Source organism: Miniopterus schreibersii (assembly GCF_964146895.1).
Source record: "Miniopterus schreibersii genome assembly, chromosome: 20".
Lineage (NCBI taxonomy): Eukaryota > Metazoa > Chordata > Mammalia > Chiroptera > Miniopteridae > Miniopterus > Miniopterus schreibersii.
The window spans coordinates 18,642,901-18,665,317 of record NC_138122.1 but is presented as its reverse complement, the minus strand read 5'-3'; the positions used below and the strand labels follow the sequence as shown (position 1 = coordinate 18,665,317).

At 50.1% G+C, this 22,417-nt stretch overlaps 1 protein-coding gene across 1 annotated transcript in view; it reads left to right on the top strand.

Moving 5' to 3' along the window:
* Window positions 1-22,417, top strand: part of MYO18B (myosin XVIIIB) — a 170,055-nt gene that overhangs the window by 111,330 nt on the left and 36,308 nt on the right. The window contains exons 35-39 of the mRNA XM_081122587.1: window positions 7,727-7,840; window positions 8,809-8,925; window positions 11,108-11,191; window positions 12,309-12,446; window positions 14,779-14,964. Of these exons, the coding sequence (XP_080978713.1) occupies window positions 7,727-7,840; window positions 8,809-8,925; window positions 11,108-11,191; window positions 12,309-12,446; window positions 14,779-14,964 (639 nt within the window). The remainder of the gene's footprint in view (window positions 1-7,726; window positions 7,841-8,808; window positions 8,926-11,107; window positions 11,192-12,308; window positions 12,447-14,778; window positions 14,965-22,417) is intronic.

The following is a 22,417-nucleotide window of genomic DNA, read 5'->3' as shown; positions in this document are numbered from 1 at the left end:
CCTAATTTTATCCCACCAAACGCATCTGAATGCAGTGGGTTCCATGAGTAGGGACCTTTCGGTTTGGAGGCCAGAGTGTAGGCGTGTGTCTGCATCCAGCAGGTGCTCAGTGGATGGGCCGTGACTCTCGGTAGGAAGCAGCTTGTATTGTGTTCATTTTATGCAGGAGGAAGCTCAGTGTATAGGAAACTTGCCCAAAGTCACAGAATATTGGGGGGGGGGGGGAGGCTGGGATTTTTAAACATAATTTATTTTGAATTTCAAACTTACAAAGAAGTTGCATTAGTCAAAGGATTTTTATGCATCTTTCACCTAGACTCATTCATTTTTAACATTTTGTCTCATCTGCATCGTCATTCTCTCTCCGAATCACATTTTCTGAATTATTCGAAAACATGTTACAGGCACAATGTCCCTTTATTTTAAAAATCAGTAAATTTATCATTGAGAAAATAGACAAGACACTGATTTCTGACCCAGGCGTCAGCTAACTGTGTCCCATAGGCCAAATCCAGCCCCTTGCCTGTTTTTTGTTGATTTTTTAATTTATTTACTTTTTTATTCCAGCTTGTGAGCTAGGAATGCATTTCATATTTTTATTTACTTTTTTATTGATTGATTTTAGAGAAAGAGAGGAAGTAGGGAGAGAGAGAGAAAGAGAGAGAGAGAGAGAAACATTGGTTTTTTTTGTCCCACTTACTTACGCAGTCATCGGTTGCTGCTTGGTTGTGCCCTGACTGGGAATCGAACCTGCAACCTCAGTGTATCGAGGCGATGCTCAAACTGAGCTACCCGGCCAGGGCTGCGTTTCACATGTTTAAATGGCTACATTTAAAGGAGTCGAATAAGTACCTACACATACTCTTCGGTTTTACCTCTTGGTCAGCAAAGCCTTGACTTGTTGCCAGCTGACCCTTGAGGGAGAAGCTTGCCAATGCCTGGTCTTACCTGCCGACTGTCCGTGTTCTGCCCATCGCCCCTTTCACGGTATTTACAGCACTTTTCTCGATTTTCAGGATCCGCCCCGGGGTGTAAAACTGCTTGCGTTCCGTTTTCACTGCCGGTGCCGCAGGTCCTGGGTCTTCCTTTGCATTTTATGACACCGGTTTGGAGCGCTCAGGCCGGATACGTCGTAGGCCATGCCTCTGTTGGGGTGAACTGGAGTTTGAACCCCTGCCTTTTTTACTGCAGAGCCTTTCGGACTCGCGCAGGTCTGAGGGTGTTCCCAGGACACAGGCGTTCCAGTTTTACAACCAGAAACGTCCCAGTAGAACTGGAATGAACTGGTCATCCTCAGGCAGTGCCCCCAGCTCTCAGTAACCCAGGGAAGACAAACGTGCCCCCGGCCCTTCAGTAAGGCTGGTTCCCAAGGGTCCCCGCTAGATTTAGAGAGGGCGACGGACCAGGTGCCGGTCTAAGAGCCTTTCCTGGATTATCTGCACATGTTGCATTTTAGATAAATCGTCACCATCTGCATGTCCTGGCCCTGTGTCTTGCCTTTTTTGCCCCATTTCTGCATATGAGAGTTACTTGATATTATTAGATGCCATAGTTGGCCCCATTCACCATTTATGAGCTGTGTGACCTTGACAAGTTAACTAACCTCTCTGGTCTTCAGTTTCCTCATCTATAAAACAGAGATGAAAATATGTATTTCATAGTCATTACACGTTGCAAATTAACATACACATGGTAAACATTAATAGAGTAGTTAATAATTATTCCGCGACTCATGAGGATTTGATTATGCCGAAGAAGGTAGAGACAGTAAATACTCAGCAAGCATTGTGATGCATCCGTAAATCACGGCTCTCCAGCACGACTTAAGGAAGTTACGGAATGTTTAGCATATGCCCAGAGAGTTTGAGGTCAAGGACACGCAGAGTAACCACCATATGGTCTTAGGAAATTTCCCTTCGGAGGGAACCACTGTCATCAAACCTCTGAGCCAGACAGACCATTGGTGGACCCGGCCTGACATTTTTAATATGTTTGCATTTAGTAAACTTGTTGGATATCGGGGCTGTCTGTAGTCTGAGAGGCTGGCAGTGCCCTTCGGGGAAAGCCTCGCTGCTGAAGGTTAATTCTGATGAGGGCCTGATGGGATGTCAAGGCTGGAATATGCTGAGACTAGCCCGCTACAGACACCGTTTCTTAGAGCGCTTCCCCATGGCATTTGCGCTGCAGAATTTTTAAACCCTCTGAGTTGTTCGACCGGACCCAGAAATCCAGGTTCTAACCACGCTGCCAAAATATCAGTTTTTCCTCTCCCCACCTCCTTCCATATGTCTAGCCAACTCATCTATAGCTTAATAAGTTCAAAGCAAACATTGGACCCAGGTAGTTAACGCTGGCAGATGGCTTCACATGGGAAAGTAACGCTATTCATTGGCGCGCAGTGGGCGCGTGTGTGAGAGGAATCTCAATTGCCCTCACACCGAATGAAAGGGCGTGGGTGAGGGGAGGGAAAGCCTGACGTGAACTCAGCCATAGAGGGAGACTTGTGTGCAGAGGGGGGCCGCGTGGTGGCCCAGGAATAATCCAGAGTCTCATCGACTTGAATCTGACCTTGAGCCAGCCGCCAGCGCTGCCCAGGCTGCAGTTTCCTCATTTGTAAGGTGATGAGGGCTGATTCCTCCCTCGCAGGGCTGTTGTGGGCAATAGTGATAATGAACCTCAGGGGGTCCACACAGTGCCTGATACAGTCAGTGGTGAAGGAATCTGGTTCCCTTCGATTTCCCCCTTTGGACAATTGGCAAGGGGGAGTGTTTACGCCCTGGGGGACGGGATCTGTACACGGAATAGGTAGACAATAAATGATTGGTATTCTCACGGGGTTTGGGTAGAGCTGCTCCGATCCAACTTTTGGCAGAATGGCATCGACAAACACTACCGCCGGCAATTTAGAGTGTTTTTTTCCGTGGCTGTCACTGTGTGTTATGCTCTCCTCTAACTTGCTCAGTCATCCCGTGTCTGGATTCCAGGTGACAGCAACCCAGCTCAAGCGGAAAAGGGGAAGTCAGTGGCTAAAACATCTGAAAAGTTCTGAGGCTAAAACTGCCTTCAGGCATGGCTGGATCTAGGTGCTCCAACTGTATCTCCAAGAATGTGTCTCCTGCCTCAGCAGCCTCGATGCCTGTATTCTTAGGCAATCTCTTCCTTTTGGTGGGCAGAGGGCCCCCAGGCACTCCAGGCTGACATTCTGCATCAGCAAGAGCTAACCTTGTTTCCACAGTCCCAGCCATACTGTTATCCTACAACCAACCGGTATGGCCAACAGGGGCTGGTGCTCTGACCGGCTAAGGCTGAGTCGGATGCATCACCTTGGGGCTTGAGGGGGAGGGTCCGCCCATGCGAACCATCTTGGGGATGGCCACTTTTTGCAGGGAAGATGGGGTGCTGCTATCAAGAAGGGGGAGTAGCTGCTGTGTGGTCACCTCACCAGTTTCCCCTGCAGAGCATATGGTGGGCACGTCTGTTAGGAAGGAGTGAGGTATATTGGCTCAGAGGGGAGGTTGGTGGCCAGACTGCCTGGATTCATCTGCCGGCTCCGCTTCTTCGTACTTGTGTGACCTTCAGTAAGTCACTTGACCTCTCTGTCCCTCAGTTTCTTCAACTGTAACAGCAGGAATTGTTCCTGACCCCACCTCCACATACTGTTGCGAAGGTTAAGTGAGTCGCTGCATGAAAAGTGTTCAGAGCAGGGCCTGGCACCGAGGCGGAGCTCATCTTCATAACCTGTGTGTGCGGCACCCCTCCCCGGGGCTCGTGTGCTGCACAGCTCATCCCACTGTCCTCAGCTGTCGTGGGGAATGGGAGCCACGATTTCCACACATTGTGATTTCCCCGAGCTCAGAGAGACCAACTACCCTACTCAGCATCACGGACTCAGAATCAGTGCATCCAGGGAGACGTGCGGGTGGCTTGGAGCTGAAAGGTGTGAGGTGGGGGGGCTGCCACCTGGGGTCCTCCTTACCACTCTGGCTGCCAGTGCTGGAGAACAGACCCCAGTCACCCTTCCTGAGGAGCCGCTTGTCAGCCAGCTGTCCTCAGTGCCCTCTGCCCTCTGCTGCACCCGGAGCTCCCCCCGGGAAGGATTTTCTAGGCTGTGACAGGCAGGTTCACCCCGCGGCCGCTTCTGATGTCGGCCCCACATAACTTGCCACCCGACTTCATAAAAACGTCAGTCAAACAGCCTCAATATGAAAATAATGTGCAGTGAGTTATCTTACGCCAGGTCATCCATAATGGCAAATCAGCCCGAGATGGCCCTGTATTTCTTCCCGCTCCCTAACGTATAATAAATTGAAAATTTTAAAAGCTCGGCATTTAGGCAACTTGTCAGCAGCAGCCCGGTGGAGGCCCGGGGCTGGGCAATTTTTGGTCATGCCCCATCCAGATCCTATGACAGTCTGGGCCTGCTTGACTTGTGTGCCCCCACCCCCATTCCAGTTTGCCAGGAGGCCTAAAATTCCTTCTTAAGACTGGGTGCTAAGGTCCGGCCCATCCTGGAGGTGTGACCCTGACGGTGTGGCCTCTCCTCCATTCGCCTCACCTCTGAAACGGCGTTAAAAATCTCTACCACTCAGGCTGCCCGAGTGGCCTAAGTTAACTGTTTTCTCTGCAATCGAGTTCTGTATTTTAATCCTACCTGTGTGGTCAGACTTTCCTGAGAAGGGCAGAGGGGCCCAGCTATTAAGAGGTTGGGCTCTGGAGTTGGACCACCAGGCTTATCTACTGACGAGCTGGGGGACCGTGGGCAAGTCACTTCCCCGCTATGAGCCTCAGGTTCCTCCTATTCCGATTGGTCCTACCGGTGGCACCTTTCTCCTGGAGGCGTTATGAGGCTGTTATGAAGCACAGGGCACTAGAAATCGGCCCCAAGCAACAGGAGCAGGTGTGGCCATTAATGCCAACTCCATCCTGGCCAAGATAATCCTATCTCTCACCCAGCAGGAGCTAAAAACCTGCCAACAGCCATCTCCACTGACTGCACGCTCACTCTGTGTTCATCTCTGCCTAGGGATACATTGTCCCTCTCCCCGCTTGCTCCAGGGAGACTGGGCAAAGGAAGGAGCATTTCTGGATCCTACACCATATACCATCTGTAAAATGGGGTTCAAAATAGAGCCATCTTTCTCCGGTGGCTCCGAGGACCAGTGGCAACATGCCGTTGAAACCCTCCGCCGAAGGAGGGACTGAGCAGATGGGAACTGCCGTCAGGCTATTCGGCTCTGCCCTGTTCAGTTTCTTACAATGGCCCTCGCTCGCCTCCTGGGCCCGGGCCGAGCAACGTGGCCTGGCGGCGGGGCTCTGCGTGATGCCTCTGTCTTGTCTATTGGTTACCTGACATCATCTCCCACGACGCCCATCTGCCACTGCCTGCCCAGACCTTGTGTTCTTTAGGCTCCCCCACTGTGAGATCCTCCCATCCCTCCTCCGCTTCCACTCTGATCGGAGCACCTGCGCCACCTCCTTCTTGGGGGACCACAGCAGTGTCCTCGCCAGCCGCCCTATTTCCAGCCTTGTCCACTAAAGCCCATCTTCCCCACAGCAGCCAGAGGGAGACCATGCCAGAAGGAGACCATGTTCCTCCTTAGAAACCATCCGTGGTTTCCCTACAGACTGAAAATAAAGCTATTCTTTGCATCCTGGCTCACAAGTGTCCTCTCCTCCTGTCCCTCTCTGCCCAGCTGTCCAGCCACACTGGCTATCTTTCTGTTCCTCAGCATCAAGTTTGTTCTTGTTCCTGCCTCAGGGCCTTTGCACTTGCTCTTGCCTCCACCTGGGGCATTCTTACCCCTAAACCTGCGCATGGCTGTCTGTCTCCTTTGCATCTTTTAGGTCTGAGCTTAAATGCCTGTCCTTAGTGAGGCCTCTGGCTTCTGCATGAATTGAGGGCTGGTGTGGCCCCACCTGCCTGTGGAGTCGGGGGAGCCCTTCATCTCCCTCCCAGCCTTTCCAGAGACCGCCTGCTGGAAGATAAGACTGTGCCTGACTCCTCATGTCCTCTGTCAATTATGCTCTAACAATGCCACTTACCTCCCCTTGTTCCACATCAATTTTCTCAGTGTGTCTCAGTCCCTCCTAATCACTGAAGGAAATGGGCCACCAAGCCCTCCCTCAACAGGTTCTGCTCCGAGCCCAACCGCAGGAATACATTTGTTCTCTAGGTCTTGAAAACAGGGCTTTTGTGGATTCCGGTGGCTGGCAGTGGGGTGGGGCTAGAGCTGGAGGTGCCAGTGTGAGGAGGCTGTGGGAGGAGGCTAGGGTCTCCATTTCCTTACCTGTCACCCCAGCACATGCAATAAAAAATGTTTAAATGGGGATATTAGCAGCATATACCTCACAGATCTAAGACAGGGAGCAAAAGAGGAAATGCAAGTGGAGCCCTTACTGGGGTGTTGATGGTCAGTATCTGAATGAGTGGCCGCCTCCCTTCTGCTGACGTTCCATTGTCATCACCCTAACACCTGGGCTGGGCGCCGGGACATCCTGGGGAAGACGCTCTCTGCCCAGTTTGGAAGGAGACTGAACTGATCCCAGATGGCTGTACCCATAGAGCCCCCACCTTGGCCTGTTGTCCTGGCGTGACCTCGTCCTAGTGCCTTCGTATCCCTTTTGTAGGTCAGTGGGGCCCCCTCACTCACTCGGTGGCCTCAGGGCTCAGAGATTATATACCCGTCAGCTCAGGACTCGTGCTTGGTTTTTTCCTTCTGTCTTTGGGCACCAACCTTAGTTTCCTTAACTGTTTGGGAGGGACGGTGGGCTGGCAGTTGAGAAAATGCACAGGTCTGGACAATACAAGTGGGGTCTTTGCTCCTTGCCGCTGTGTGACTTTGGGCAGGGCACTGCCCCTCTCTGAGCCACAAGTGCTTTCCTTAGGTGATGTCTAAGAGTGTTTTCTGCTCAGACATTCTAGTGTTTAGATATCAAGGGGAAACTGCCGATCACAGAATGGACTTAGGGTTTGTGCACAGATGTGGTTTTTTCCCAATGGGGACTGTCTGTCCTCTAGAGCCATGTAGGTAATGGTATCGTCTTGATGGCCCCACTTTGCTAGGATATAGCAGCCCTACTGTGTGCAAGGATGCGAAAGAAGGGAGAGAAAGAAATTTTGTTTAAGTAGGTGGCTCTTAATCTTCGAGAATCTAATAAAAGTCATGGGCCCAGGAAAACACTCACCTTGGAGTATTGTGCATGTCATTTAAAATGGGGTTCACAACTCTGGTTGAGAACCATCCATAAGCACCTCCTCCAGGAAGCCTTCCCTGATCTCCATCCCTTATTCTTGGCATCCCTATGCCCTCTTCCTTTTACCTGTGCTCCTCAGAGACTGTCATTATCTGTCCCTGCCTGTCTCCCCCACAGAAGGGCAGGGGCCAAGTTGACTGTCCCCTGCATGCCCCATGCCTGGCACTCCGGGGAGTCAGCGAATATGTGATGAGGGGAACTGGGGACTAGTTCCTGGCACTGAAGCAGGGGTGGCCTGGCCTTATTTCAGAGGGCAGCACCTGTTCAGTTTTGAGTGGGCTCAGAACCGGGCTGCTTCAAATGCAAACGCCTCTGCTTCCCCAGCGGCGGGCATGAATAGTTGTGAAGACACGAAGGTCGCCTGTGAAGGATTCCGCTGCCTGAGGGGCTGGGCTGGCCTGAGGGGAAGGACGTTCAGAGGGCAGCATCATGAGCCTCTTCTCTTTTCTTCTCGCCCTCTTGCCTGGTCCAGCTGGAGCAGAGTGAGGCCAAGTGTGAGGATGCCTTGAAGACCCAAAAGGCGCTGACTGTGGACCTGGAGAACATGCACAGCGAGCTGGAGAGCATGACCCGGAACAAGAGCCTGGTACTGTGCCTTTCTGATGCTCTGGGGACCCAGGCCAGCACAGGCCCCTGAGCTAGCGTGGACCTACTGTGTGCTCAGCACTATAAGAGGGACGGGGCACTTATTGCGGACCTACTGGGTGCCACCTTGGAGGCATAGGCATCCTTTGTAGACCTACTGGGTGTTCAATACTCTGAAAGTACAGGCATCCCGCTATGAACTGAGCATTATAAAGGTAGAAGGGCAAATATGAGGGTCAACTGTGTGTTCACCTCTGCAAAGGTAGGCAAAGAAACCTGTGGTGGACCTAATGTGTGCTCAGTACTGTGGGAGTGCATTCGATATGAGCCTATTGTTTGCCCAATACCCTACATGGGAACACACTTTCTGCTGTGTGCCCAGAGCGTACTCACCACTGTAGGTGGTCCCCAGGAGTCTGTTGTAGTCCTACTGTACCCTCACCAACATAGGAGGGGACTTGGTCAGTATTGTTGGTCTATTGCATGCCCATGACTATAAGTGGAGACAAGGGCAATCCTCATGGGCCCACTTAGCTCACTACTATAGGGACCCAGCCACCTACTATGGACCTACTGGGTGCTCACCGCTGAACAGGAACAAATGAACATATGTTATGGATCTATTATGTTGGTGAAAATTAGGCATGGGTTTCTAAGCCTCCTGCCTGGGTGTACAGAGGTGGCTTAAATTTATAGTTTATGTGTAAAATCCTAAAGTTTAGGTGTAGCTAGAGATTTATAGGTAAAAATTTGTCTTAGGATCCCTACTGGCCCTTTGGTCTTAGATTTTATTTGTACTAGATTAAGAGGAGCTCTCCCCTCCCTTCCCTGTCCCCACACAGCTGTCACCTTTACATGTAGATGATCACTCACCTGACACGCCCGTAGGCAAGCCCCCCTCTGTTGTCCCTCAGCCCCCCTCCCACCCACCATTCTGCCTCACCCGACCATTGTCCCGCCCCCTGCCAGGTGGATGAGCAGCTCTACCGACTGCAGTTTGAGAGAGCGGACCTCCTGAAGCGCATTGATGAGGACCAGGATGACCTGAATGACCTCATGCAGAAGCATAAGGACCTCATTGCTCAGGTAACAGCCGTGAGTGGGAGAAGGCTTGGTGGCCTTGGGCTGGGTAGGTGGGGGATATTGAGAAGGTGCTGTGGTTGGGTCACTCCCTGGTCTGCTCTTAAGCCCTCCACAAAGTTATATAGGAATTGTGATTCCTGTATAACAAATGCCACAAAGGTATATAGGAATTGTGACAGTTCATGTGACCTTAAGGGAGGAGAGTGTCACCTTCAGATGGTGTTTGCGTCTCTGGACGACATCACCACCAAGATGTCGATTGAGTCATACATCTATTCACCCATCTACCTATTGAAATACTCATCTGTTCACCATCCATCTGCTAATCAATCTACCCATTCACCTACCTACTCTTATATTTACCCACCCACCACCTGTCCATTCATCCATTTATCCATGTGTCCATCCTTCCACTCACCCATCCATCCATTCATCCTTCCACCTGTCAACCTTCTCATTCATTCATTCATTCATTCACTCATTCAGTGTTTACTGAGTACCCACCATGTGTTAGGCACTGTGTGAGATGACATGGGTACTGCGTTGAGTAAAAGCACATCCGATTCGTGCCTTCACGTAGCTCACTTTAGTGGGCTGGGCAGACCTTATCACATAGTCCCCCAGAGCAGAAGGGGGAGACTCGCAAACTGAGCTCAGAGTCCAGAGAGAAAATGAGCATAGTTCTGCAAATCCTGACCTAGGTTGGAGATCAGGGAAGACTTCCCTGAGGAGGTGGCACTTGAAGATCTGAAGGAGGAGCAGAGTTTGTTAGATTTGAGCAGAATAGTGAGGGAACAGCACGCACAAAGGGCCTGTGACTGTCCGTTGGGAGGCACGAGATGGGCTGGGCGAGGCCAGTAGAGGAGGGCCACCTCGGCTGCGATGGGTTTGGATTTCATGTTATGCGTGATGGGAATCACTGGCAAGCTTTTTAGGGGCAAGAGCAGGAGAGGAGCAGCCAGGATGCCAGCCTAGACTGTCAGCTTGACAATGACAGAATTCTCCTGTCTTGCCCGATGCCATATCCCAGAGCCTAGAAGAGTGCCTGGTGTGGAGTAGGCGCTCAATAGATAGCTATTGAATAAGTGTAAAGCTGCAGTCCCTGGGAGGGAAAAACAGTGTGGACCGAGGAGCTGAAGCGGAGATGGGGGAATGCGGGTGAGCCCAGAAGACAATCAGGAGGCATGCTGGCAGGACAGGGAGAACCAGAAGCCTTGGGGGAAGCCCAGGGGTGTGATGCAGACCCGGGCAGATTTCCGATCTGCATAACTGGTCTGGTTTCCATAACTTCACAGTTGCTCCCTCCAAGAGCAGTGAGCATCTCCCCCACATTATACCCCCGGAGGAGATCCAGGGAGAACGCCTGCCAGGCTTCAAGCGCATCCTGCAGAGATTTGATCTGAGGGCATTTCTGCTAAACGAGAGATAATAATAAAAAGAAATCAGTTATATCGTCAATGTGATAATAGCCACCACGAAATAGCCTGTGCCATCTTCTGCATTCGTTAACCACACTTACTTTTGTTTAAAACACAAGTTTCTTTGTTTGCTCAATTATAAAAGCAGCGTATTCGTATGCCCGTTGTAAATTACTTAAATGATAATGCATCTGGGAAATAGAAATTAAGGGACCCTCCTGCCCTCCCAAATCCCTCACGTTGGAGATCATCGCACTTTTGTTTGGGTCTATGCTTTTTAAGGAACTTTACTCTCCATTGCCTCATTTAATCTCGGAGCAAACCCACTGTAGATGGGCTAAGCAGAGATAAGCAGTCCATTTTACAGATGGGAATGCTGAGGTGCAGAGAGGGTCTGGGGCTTGCCAAGGCTAGCACCCAGGTCTGGAATCCTAGTTACCTGACATTCAGAATCGTTCTCTTTCCTCAGAATCCGGTCCTGGTACTGTGACCGGCCATTTCTGTCTGGGCTCCCAAGGGTGCATTATAAAGTTATAGACAGTTAACCAAAGCTCTGGGCTTGTGTAACGGGAGTGACTTGGCGAACCCTGAGATGAAAGGTGTTGGGGAGGATGTGAGAGGCACCCTTTTGGGACCAGCCCAGCTGCTGTCACAGGGACTCTGAGAAATTTAGACGTCTGTGGGTGGGAGAAGAAGGGGTTGCCAGGGGCAGCTTCCCAGCAAAGCCCGTGCTCTCAAGGTGACATTTTATTTTTTTGTCTCACCAGTCTGCGGCGGACATTGGGCAGATCCAAGAACTGCAGCTGCAGCTGGAGGAAGCCAAGAAGGAGAAACACAAGCTGCAGGAACAAGTAGGTGCTCGGGGCTGCCGTGTTGTGCAGGGGGGTGGGGAGGGAAGAGAGGGGTACCCTCTGGGACCTCACACTTTGGGTCCTGGGAACTGTCATGCATTCATTCGTTCATTCATTCATTCACTCAGCTTCCATCTGCGCCAAATGAATTGAGAGCAATCCTAGCAGAGGGACACACACACACACACACACAGCATTCCCATGAAGGCTTTTCTCCCTCTGGGAAATGGGGTGCTCTCTGCAAGGCAGGATCACCAACCTTCGTGAAATCCTTTGAGTCGTGGTTCCTCCAAACATCCCTCAGTTTCCCTCACTAGCCAGTGGGTCGCTGTCATCCATGAAATTCTCAAAGCTCTTCTAGACCTGTTGCATGTGGCTGCTTAGAGTGACTGTCAGAGTGACCGAATGTCAAGCAAATGTCCGCGGGCACTGAGTAACAAGTACAGTGGTACCTCGGTTTTCGAATATCTCTGTGGACGAACATTTCGGGTTACCAATGCCGTATACCTGGACTTAAATGCTTCAGTTTTCAAACACGCCTCGGAAGTTGAACATGCCGCATGGCTTCCACTGAGGGCAAGGTCCTGAGGCCGAGCTGTCGGCTGTGGATCCCTCGGTTTTGGAACGTTTCAGAACTCGAACGGTCTTCTGGAATGGATTCCATTCGAAAACCGAGGTACCACTGTACGCCAAAAGAATAGCAACAGTGGCCATTTGCTGGGTGCTAATGACGTACGAGGCACACGTCTCCTTCAGTCCACACATAAAGAAATGAGAGATAAGGCCCAGGGAAGGGAAGTGACTGGCCCAGGCTCACCCAGCTGGAAAGGGTGGAGGCAGAGCAGGGAAAGGAGGTAAGAGAAGCGCTGATTGAAAGTCCCGTTTCGGAGGCTGAAGGCCCAGGAAATGTCACTTGCCAGCACCTGAGACCCAGAGGCCGAGTCTGGTACGAGGGTCCTCGCATTGGAACCGGCAGTTTTGCTTATTTGTTTAACACACAACATTGGAGCCGAGAAGGGAGCAGTGTGAAGGGGCTTGGGGCTGGCGTCTGTGTGTGTCTCTGTTTCGTGACTCAGGGCCAACAGGTGGCCACTGGACCCCTCGCATTTGTCTGCAGCTGCAGGTGGCTCAGTTGCGCATCGAGTACCTGGAGCAGTCCACCGTGGATCGAGCCATTGTCAGCAGGCAGGAGGCGGTCATCTGTGACCTGGAGAACAAGACGGAGTTCCAGAAAGTGCAGATTAAGAGATTTGAGGTACTTGCTGATGCATAAATACTGCTCAGGCCTCGAGAAGTGAGGCCTTCTTGGAAAGCTCTGTCCACCCTTCCACCATCCATCTATCACTCCGATCCCTTTACCCAGATGTATGTTGCTCACCCAGCTCCTGTATAAGTCCTTCCTTCCTTCCTTCCTTCCTTCCTTCCTTCCTTCCTTCCTTCCTTCCTTCCTTCCTTCCTTCTTCCTTCCTTCTCTGCCCACCCACCTGCACCTCTCTCTCCAACTCCACAGGCCGTCTTGGTCCATCCACCACCCACCCCCGTCTTCATTTTCCTCTCCTCATTTTCTCTGCTTCCTCTATTTTTTTCTTCAGACCTTGACTCTCGGCCCATCGTTTTAGCCATTGACCTAATTCTGCCACCTCCATCTACTCACTCTTCCACTTATGTGCCCAACACTCATTTTGAGCAGAAATTTATTTTGCACCTAGTGGGCGCATAGATGTATGAAACAGATTCTGCTTCCCAGGCCATAGAGCTTGGTAGGATATGAGAGTAAGGTATGGACATAAATATGGAGAGTGGGCTGTGAGGTTTAAAGGACAGAGGCCCTTTCAGGCTGGGGAATCAGGGAGGCTTCCAGGAAGAGGTGGCATTGATGCTGGACCTTGACTGACAGATAAGACTTGGATGGACTGGACTGGGGTTCAGTGATTTTATTCACATTTAGCTCTCTAGGCCAATGACATGAGACATTTACAGAGGTTATTATCACTGTCAAAACCCTTCCACACCAGCTGTTCCACTGGATATTCGCTGCAGCCCCACAGGGCAGGTAGGATAGAATGAGATGACTCCAGAGAGGTCAAGTGCTGTATTCAAGATAAAGCCAGGTAGTGTTGGTGACAGGAGTAGATTGACACTTGACCTTCACTCCATCCTGGTCCCAGGCTTTATTTTCTCTGCAGCCAGCTGGTTTACCCACTGTATTTGCGTCTGGACAATGAGAGGTTGCATTCTCCATTGTGTGACATTTCCCCCCATCCCCTCTTGGGCATTTGGTTTCTAAGAATCTGCTATGGGTGAAGAACAAAGAAAAATCCTTCTTTGTCTTGACCCTCAGTGACTCTCAGAATTTCTCAGGGGATCCCTTGGGGCATTATTGTCTCTGCAGATCACCTCGAAACTTTGATCTGCTATATTTTAAATAATTAAATACATCATGTTGGGCTATATCACGTATCTTTTTTCCCCCCTTGATTCTAGTATAGTCAAGTGATAGCAGAGAAAACTATGGTAGAATAACTTTAAATGGCAGATTCCGTCTCCAAGTTCACTTTCTCCCTCTCGCATCATTATTTGAATTTGGTAGAATCCCAGGTCCTTGAGATGGGGTGCCTCAGGGACACAGTTTGAGAACTACTCTAATTCCTTACAACCCACCCGCTGGCCTTTGAAAATGTTGCCTAACTCCACTTGAAAGGTGAAGGAGAAACGAATAGTAAAGCTTTTCTTCAGTCTCTGATCTGGAAGGGGCTCCGAGTCCTTCGCGAGGGCCTGCAATATTCATGTGAGCTTCGTTTTATGTCAACACTTGCGTATTTGCCATTCAGAACCATTTGGTTCCAAGCTTGTTGGCCAACTAATGAATTCCGCACAACAGCCCTTGGGTTTGTTTTCAGCAGCACGGGTGATGCCCACAGCTCTTTTCTCTCTATTGTTTCATTGTGCCCTCGTGGAGTTTCTCCCCCCAGGAAAGGAAACGTGCCAGGAAATATTAGAGCTGAGGCTCCTGGGAGGTCACCTACTCAAACCTCCCTGTTTTACAGATTGGGAAACCAAAATCCACGCTGGGCCTGGGCTATTCCCCGACATAGTGTTCTCTCCACTCACCACTCCACCTCCCAAACCTTAAGATGAATGAAGGCTACTATAAATACAAATAATTCCCAACCCTTATGCAAATGTCCGACGTGCCAGGCACTGAGCTCAGCCTTCTGCATGATTTAACAATGTGTTCAGTCCTGACAGTGTCCCTGGGACGTGGGTACTATAATCATGCCCGTCTCTCAGAGAGGTTAAATAATCTACCCAAGGTCGCACAGCCAGGGAGAGGTAGAGCTGGGATTCGAACCCAGGTCATGTTCAGAGGCAGGGCTCTCATCAGTATACTCCATTGCCCCTCAGAATAGCAGTTATTGTTTCCTAGATTTTTTAAAATCTGCATTTTTGTATCAGGAATCAGAATAGTTATCCTCATTATAAAAACACAGAGCGACTCAGCCAAGGATTTCTCTTCCTGGAGCCCCCAGTGTCCTGCCTCTGGCCTCTAACTCCAGGGTGGGCGTTTGCTCTCCAACCCCTTTCAGGTCCTGGTGATCCGGCTCCGGGACAGCCTCATCAAGATGGGCGAGGAGCTCTCGCAGGCGGCCATGGCCGAGGCCCAGCAGCGGGAGAGCAGCCAGTATTACCAGCGGCGCCTGGAGGAGCTGAAGGCGGACATGGAGGAGCTGGTCCAGCGGGAGGCAGAGGCCAGCCGGCGGTGCATGGAGCTGGTGAGTACCATTCCTGGCGCTGGGTCTCCTGCGATGGAGGGTTTGAGATTCGGGAGAGGCAAGTCTCTGGGGCCTGTGGGGTGGGCCGAAAGCAGAGAGAAACTGGGAGGGGATGGGCAGAGAGACGATGCTGTCATTGGCTGCAAACTCTGGGGCGGACGACAAAGTGGACCAATGGCATTCCCTCCTGGATGGTCTCCAAGCTCCTTTGTGTCTCAGACTCCAGTTCCTGCCTCACACATTCCACACTCCAAAGGCAGGGCAGGCTCATGTGAAAAGAAAGGAATTCGTGTTTATTAAATGTCTACGTTGCATCGAGTTTTAACATCCATAATATCACGTAATCATCACAACCCTGTGAAGTCAGAACTGTTGTCCCATTTTACAGATGAGGAAACTGAGGCTTCAAAGAGGTGAGATAACTTGTGTAAGATTAAACCTAGTCAATGTCAGGGCTATTTCTGGACTATTAATAACAACAAATATAAAATATAAAAAGGATAAGCAATTGCTATATGCCAGGTTCCAGGTTAAGCATTTGTCATTTAAAATTGCCTTATCAGTATTGTAAGGTAGGCACTAGTTTTATCTGCTACTTTACAGAGAGGGAAACTGAGGCACAGGGGCATCAACATGCCAAACTGAGGCTCCGAATGGTGCATTCACTTGCCTGAGGCTACACGCGAGTAAACTTGAGTTCAGGTCTGTCCAACTGTGCAGTCTCTTCTTTTACTTGCCCAGCCAAGCTTTGCTCCCTGGTGTGGGCCCAGGAACATTTTAAAATCTGTTTCCTGCCCAGTGGGAAGGTTTCTTCATCACTCAGGGCATTTTTCCAAGAACGGTTTCCTGCAGAGATCACAGAGCATCTGAGAGAGCCTGCTCTTCCTTTTTCCCCATGAGACTAAATAGCCCTAAGACTCCAGGTTTTTGCTTCAGTGACCCAGGAGGCATCTGGCACCCCCTTTGCCCTCTCCCCCCCCAAGAGCCCTCCCTGAGACAGCCCACACCATGCCGAGGCTTGCCCCAGAGGTCTCCAAGTCACAGTCATTAGCTTCTTCCTGCCCTGTCCACTCTGGTTTTGTGACAGGTCTCACCAAATGGTCCTGCAGCAGGTATATTTCTCTGGCCACTGTCGTCGTCCCCCCCCCCCCCCCCCCCCGTGGTCAATGTCATTCCCATCAGCTTTGCCCTTGACAAGCCAGCAGGCTGGCTGTTGTGTGGGAGGTGATGAGGCTCCGCACAGAGAGATTCCCAGACAGAGTCCGAGCCCCTGCCTGGCAGCTCTTTCACCCACCGTGGCCCTGGGAGAGAGAGGCTCTTTCTCCAACCGACGGGATAACTTCCTCATTAACCAGCTGCTTCTCAGGCGGCCGAGCGCCCCTGCTGCCGGCGCTGGCCGGGAGCGAGGGAACATCCCCAGTCTTTCTGCTGTGACGTCTTCTTTAGCAGACACCCAGGCACCCTGGCCAGATCCGGACGGGTTTGCCCCTCTCTCCTTTGCTTCTCTCTCCGCTCGCCTTCCTCCTCCTACCCCTTTCCCGGGGACGCAGTCAGATCTCTCTAGGCCCGAAAATACTGAAGAGGTTATAGCGCAACCTCGTAAGTGAATCAAAATAGAAATAACACAGCACTGTAAAACACAAAGCTTGTACGTATGCTGAAATTAGAGCTGCATCCTTCCCTGTTTTCTGACTGCAGGACTCGGGATACGTTTACCAAGGCTGAACTTTTTATCTTGGAGTGTTTGCGGTTGGGAGGTGTGCTTGTTTTCTAGGGCTGCCTTAACAAACCACCAGGAGCTCGGTGGCTTGAAACAATGGAAATCAATTCTCTCATTGTTCTGAAGGCGAGAAATCTGAAATCAAGGTGCTGGTAGGGCCGTGCTCCCTAGGAGGAAGAGCATGAATTTCCTAACTCCCCAGTCCAAGCTTTCATTCATTCATTCATTCATTCATTCATTCATTCATTCATTCCCTGGACAAATACTTCCCGAGCCCCCTGTGCTCCGGCCCTTCGCAGGTGTTGCCTCTCACACTAGGCCAACCCCAGCAGGTGGAGAGCGTGGAGTCCGGGCCCGCGCAGCGCCTTCCCGGGGCCGCAGAGTGGGGGGCGGCAGAGCTGGGAGGGGCGGCCCTGCGTGTCCCGCTCTGTAGTTATGCCTGTGCATTCGGTTCTGCCCTCTGAGCCCGACGCTGCTGAAAAATGGCTCTGCCGTGGGAAACCCAAAAAAAGGACCCTGCGCTGTGGGCCCCGGTGAGAGGCGAGGAGGAGGGTGATGGATCTGCCCTCCACGTTCCTCTCCGCCTGTCCCCAGCCTGTGCCATTCGTCACTGTTGCTGTTGGTGTAAAGGCTGTGGATTGTTGCGTGTGAATGATTTACGCCCCTCGCTGGCGCGCCGGCACGTCCAGATCAGGATCAATTATCCCGCCGATGGAACCTCTCTTCCTGGGAAAAAGAAAAATGAGCTTTTGCCATTAATTTTAGTAAATGTACTATTCCTCGCGACTCCAGGAGCCATTATGGAGAAAAGAATATTCTGGCTCTAAATCATTCAAGTCCCTTTTGTCACTGGGCCGAGGAGACAGCGCATCCATGGATTTATATGCTGTTGTTTTTCAATAGTTACGAAGCCCAGGGGAAACCACCTTGGCCCCAGGGTGTCCAAGGGAGGTCAAGGGCAGCTGGAAGAGCCTCAGGTGTCAGGAAAGCCCACCCTCTGCCTGCTTTTGGCCGATGCACCTGTTTCGGGGGCTGCACCTGGTGGGTTTACCCTTCGTTACCTTGGCCTGACTCTCTCGTCTCAACTTTTTTTCTGAGCCAGGTGTCCTTTTCATAAGCTCCCCAGGTCTTGAAAAACTTCCATGGTGCTTTTCCTGCTCACTCTTAGAGGGACCCAAGCTAGAAACTGCAGTGGCCTGTCTCTCTGTGGCTCAGACAATAATCAGGCCTGTGGATTTTACCCTATTTAGGTATTTTTCAAGTCCATCCCCTCCTGATCCATCCCTGAGTCCTGTGTTCTTATTTAAACCACACCCCCTCTGGTCCAGGCCCCTACAGGTACCTTCTAACCTATATCACTACCTGTCCATTCTTACTCCTCCCTGCCGAAGATCTTTCCAGAAGGAACACATCTGACTGTGTTCAGTCCTGCTAAGAGGTCTCCCCTGGCTCTTTATTGCTTTCTCAACAGAGCCCCAGTTCTTGCCTAGAGCCTCTGAAATCTCACCTCGGTCGATTTCTCTGCCTTTGATTGCCTGCCTCTCGTCACCTTGTATGTTCTACTCACGCATGAAAGCAATTGTCCAGGACCCAACGCAGTGTGATTTCTTAATTCATCACCTTTGTTCTCATGCATCCTCTGTCTGCCTGCTCAGTCTTCAAAATTCAGATCAAACACCACCTCCAGGAAGCCCTCACTGCTTTCTCACTGCAGTTTCTCATTGCAGCCTCCCCACCGAATGCCAATTGCAAAATCCCTTCCTCCCCGCCCTCAGCCTGCTGTCTTCTTTCCCTCCCACTTGTCTAGGTTTGAGCTGTTTTGACTCATGTTGGGAGAAAGATGTGCATTAGCTTCTTAGGGCTGCTGTAAAAATTACCTAACACCGGTTGTCTTGAAACAGCATACATTTATTGTTTCACGGTTCTGAAGGGCCACCCTCCCTTTGAAGGCTCTAGGGGAGAATCCTTCCTTTCTCTTCTGATGGCTTCGACTGTGGCAACGTGACTTTAATTCTGCCCCTGTGTCCACGTGGCCTCCTCTCCTCTGTATCCTGCCCTCTTCTTATAAGAACACTAGTCACTGAATTTAGGGCCCACCCTAACTCAATATGAGCTCATCTTAACTGCATCTGCAAAGACCCTTTTTCCAAAAAGATCACACTCTGAGTTTCCAAGTGGCATGAGTTTTAAGGGGAGGCTCTTTAGCTTCCGACAGGGTGGTAGAAAGAGCTGGACCCAGAGTCTGAGACTTTGGGCACCTAAGTTAGCATTGCACAACCTCAGTTTCCCCTTCTGTTCACCCCACTCCCTTAATGGCTGATGACCGCGTTGATTTGTTTGGGCGCTGGGCGAGGCACACTGCGCGAGTCTCTCACTCGGGGCGTGCCCTCTGAGGTGGCTGTCACTGTTTTACTCAAAGAGAACTCAAAAGCTGGAGAGCGGGGGCCGCTTCTCCAAAGTCACTCTCCCGGCAAGGGGCAGAGTCGGAATTTGAATCCGGGTCTGGGCAACTCAAACCCATTCTTACTCATACGTCTTAAAGAGCATTATTCATTCGAGTATACTTTTAAAAAGTGAGTCATAGAAATGAATGTTGCTTTAGATTCTGGAACCTAGGGTTTTGAAACCTTGGCATTGTTAACATTTTGCTTTGGGTAACTGTCAGTTGTAGGGGCTGTCCTGCGCCTTTTAAGATATTTAGCAGCATCCCTGGTCTCTGCTAGATGCAAGTAACACCCCCCTCCCCACCAAGTTATCACAATAAAAAAGTTCTACAGACATTGGTAGATGTTTCTCGGGGGCAAAATCACCCCCATTAAGAATCACTGCTCTGATATCATCCTAACAGTAATCCTATGATACTGCTCACTTCACAGATGATCAAACCGAGGCTCAGAGGGGTGACTTGATATGTCCAAGGCCACAGAAAAACTGGACAGGGGGCCTCATGAGGAAGGGAGAAATTCAAGGATAAAAGTAGGTGGAAGCTCAAATTCCAAGAGCAGAGAAAAAAGACAGTAGAAGTTTCAGCAAACCTCAATCCCAACCTTCCGGAGACCCACGGGCGGTCTCGCAGCAGAATCTGATTCTGAGTAGAACTGAAGGCCTTGCTGCAGACTGTGTACTTTTAATAATGTTTAAATAAAACATGGCAGCATGGGTGTGATCTCCTCCCTGAGTCTGGCTTGTCAGCTGTCCGGGCAAAGTCATAAATAGTTAATAGACAACCACTTATGGCTCTGCTTCTGTTAAATCCAGCATCCATTATACATGACCTATGAATTATTTATTTGCTGTTACTTTGGGGTACATTCTCTACCTTCCAGGGAAAAACAATGAAAAAAACAACAGTGAGGCCTACAACAGATAAGGGGCTAGCTGGGAAGGCCTTATCTGCCCTCTGTGTTAGTGAATGTCCCTGTAAGGACAAAGCTTCCCCATTGATGTGACTTGAGAGGTGACAGTGAATTGGGATCTGAGAGCGCTCTGCCAAGCCACCAGGAGAAAAGCACGGGATAGCGGTATGGTAGTAAGTGGTTACCAGCCCGCTCCCCAGGATAGCTGGAGTCCTGGTTCTAGTGTTTGCCCATTTCTGTGGTGTAAATTCTCCCCTTCGGCTGATTTCAAGCTAATAATGTGATGTCAGGGAATTGTGGAATTAGCAAGCTAGGTGCAGTAGCACACTGTTATACAGCCCCGCGCCACTTAACGACGAGAGCGTGTTTGGATTCTGGGATGTGTGTCGTTAGGCAATTTTGCTGTTGTGCGAACATCCTAGAGCGAGTGCATTGACACAAACCTGTATGTAGAGCCTACCACACAGCTAGGCTATATGGGAGAGCCTATCGCTCTGAGGCCACAAGCCTGTGCAGCATGTTACTGTGCAAAACAGCATGGGATTAAACGAAGCCCAAGAGAAAATGACACAATCAAGAGACGCAGTAAACAAGAGATGAGGCTGCTGATGGCGTAACACGGCGAACTGTTCCACAGCAAAACTTTCTTTAATCAGAAAGAGTACACTCTAAAGTAATGATAAAATATAGAGCAGAGTGGTCATTTATTATCAGGATCAAGGGCGATGCTCTGTGCATAACCAATTGTGCTGTGCTTGTGTACACCGGCGCCGCCCAAGCGCGTGAATAATGCATTGCGCTCCAGCGTTAGGACGCCTGCAACATCAACAGGTGATGGGAACCTTCCTGCTCCATTGTTATCTCGTGGGCCACTGCGGGATATGCGGGCCGTATGCGGCCCCTGACTCTATAGCATTTGACCATACAGATAGGAAAGACACAACTTCAGTAGGTAATAGTAAAATGTTAGTAAAATCATTAGGAAGCAGTGTGTTTGTTTTGCGTAACACTTTCTTTAATTGTAAGTTTGTATCAGTCAATTTTTTATAATAATTGTGTTCATGCTTGTTTGTTTGTTCTTGCTTTATTTTTAACCCCCTAAAGATCCATGTTTCCAAACCCTAGGCCGGAACCCAGCTCCTTCCCACCTCTCGGCTGGGGCATCCACCAAACCCGGTGTTAAGGGTTTCGTTTAGAAAAGCTCTCAGTGTTTTCCTCCTGCAAATGGCTCTGAACTTCAGAGCATAAAGATGAATTATTTTGGCCGGGAACTGAGGTATTTAAAAAGGCATTCCAGACGGAGGGCATGTGGGGCCATGAGCGGGGTGTAAATAACACCTTTATGGCTCCCCTGACAGGGAGAGAGTTCTCCTAATTACTGCTCTGTTATCTCGGTGTGATCCAAACGGCCCGACACGTTTATAAATTCCCTGCTCACAGACTCCCTTCACTCCCCACTCCTAATGGCCTGCACATTCTCAGAGAGCTGACAGGGGCAACCGTGGGTGTTGCTATCATTCCCCTGCTTCCAGGCACTATAGTGTCCTGTTTGTCCCCCTACAAAGGTTTCTGTACAAACAAACAATGGATCCTAGAAGGGGCTTAGGACCCGGTGCTGCCAGCCCCAGACACGTTTTCTGAAAGAGAATTCTTCCACGCCGTCTTGATCCCAAAGGGTGAATGTGCCTGTCTCAATTCAAGGGGTATTATCATCGAATGAAATGAGTTTCTTCACGTCTGCCTCCGAGATGAGATATCTCGATCATAAAATCTATTACCGAAAGCCATACCTAGGAATAATTGGGTCTATTACTCCCCAACTTGTGGCTTGGTTTCTGCACCGAAAACAGGCTCTCCAGTAATTAATCAGAATCTCAAGTTGCTAATACCAATTACCAATAATGTACGGCGTCTTGAGATGGCAAACAGGAGAGCAGATACTAATCTTGTCCCCCGAGACTCCATCAATTGAACTTTTGTCACTTTAGGCTCCCTGGAAATGAGGGCAACTTAACTCCTCAGAGTTAATTACTTACAAAAAAGAAGGGGGGGGGTTATTGATTGAATGTTGCAGGTGTACATTAAATTATTCAGATAAATCCAATTCAGATTGTTTAGATGAGATTGTACTTCACTTAATTGCGTGTCAGAATGACTTAGGGAGGTTAATCTCCACAATCGAAAGCACCATCATGCCATAATTGGATGTCTTCAGCAGACAGTGGTCCTGAGGAAATTGAGGGGGCCCCAGATCAGACTCTTAATGATCTGAATTCATTTCCCAACTATAATTTGCTTTGAAGAGTAATTCACCTCTTTTTGGTGCTTTTTTTTTTTTTTTTTTTTTGGCTGAGAAACGCTAAGTAAGAAGGATACC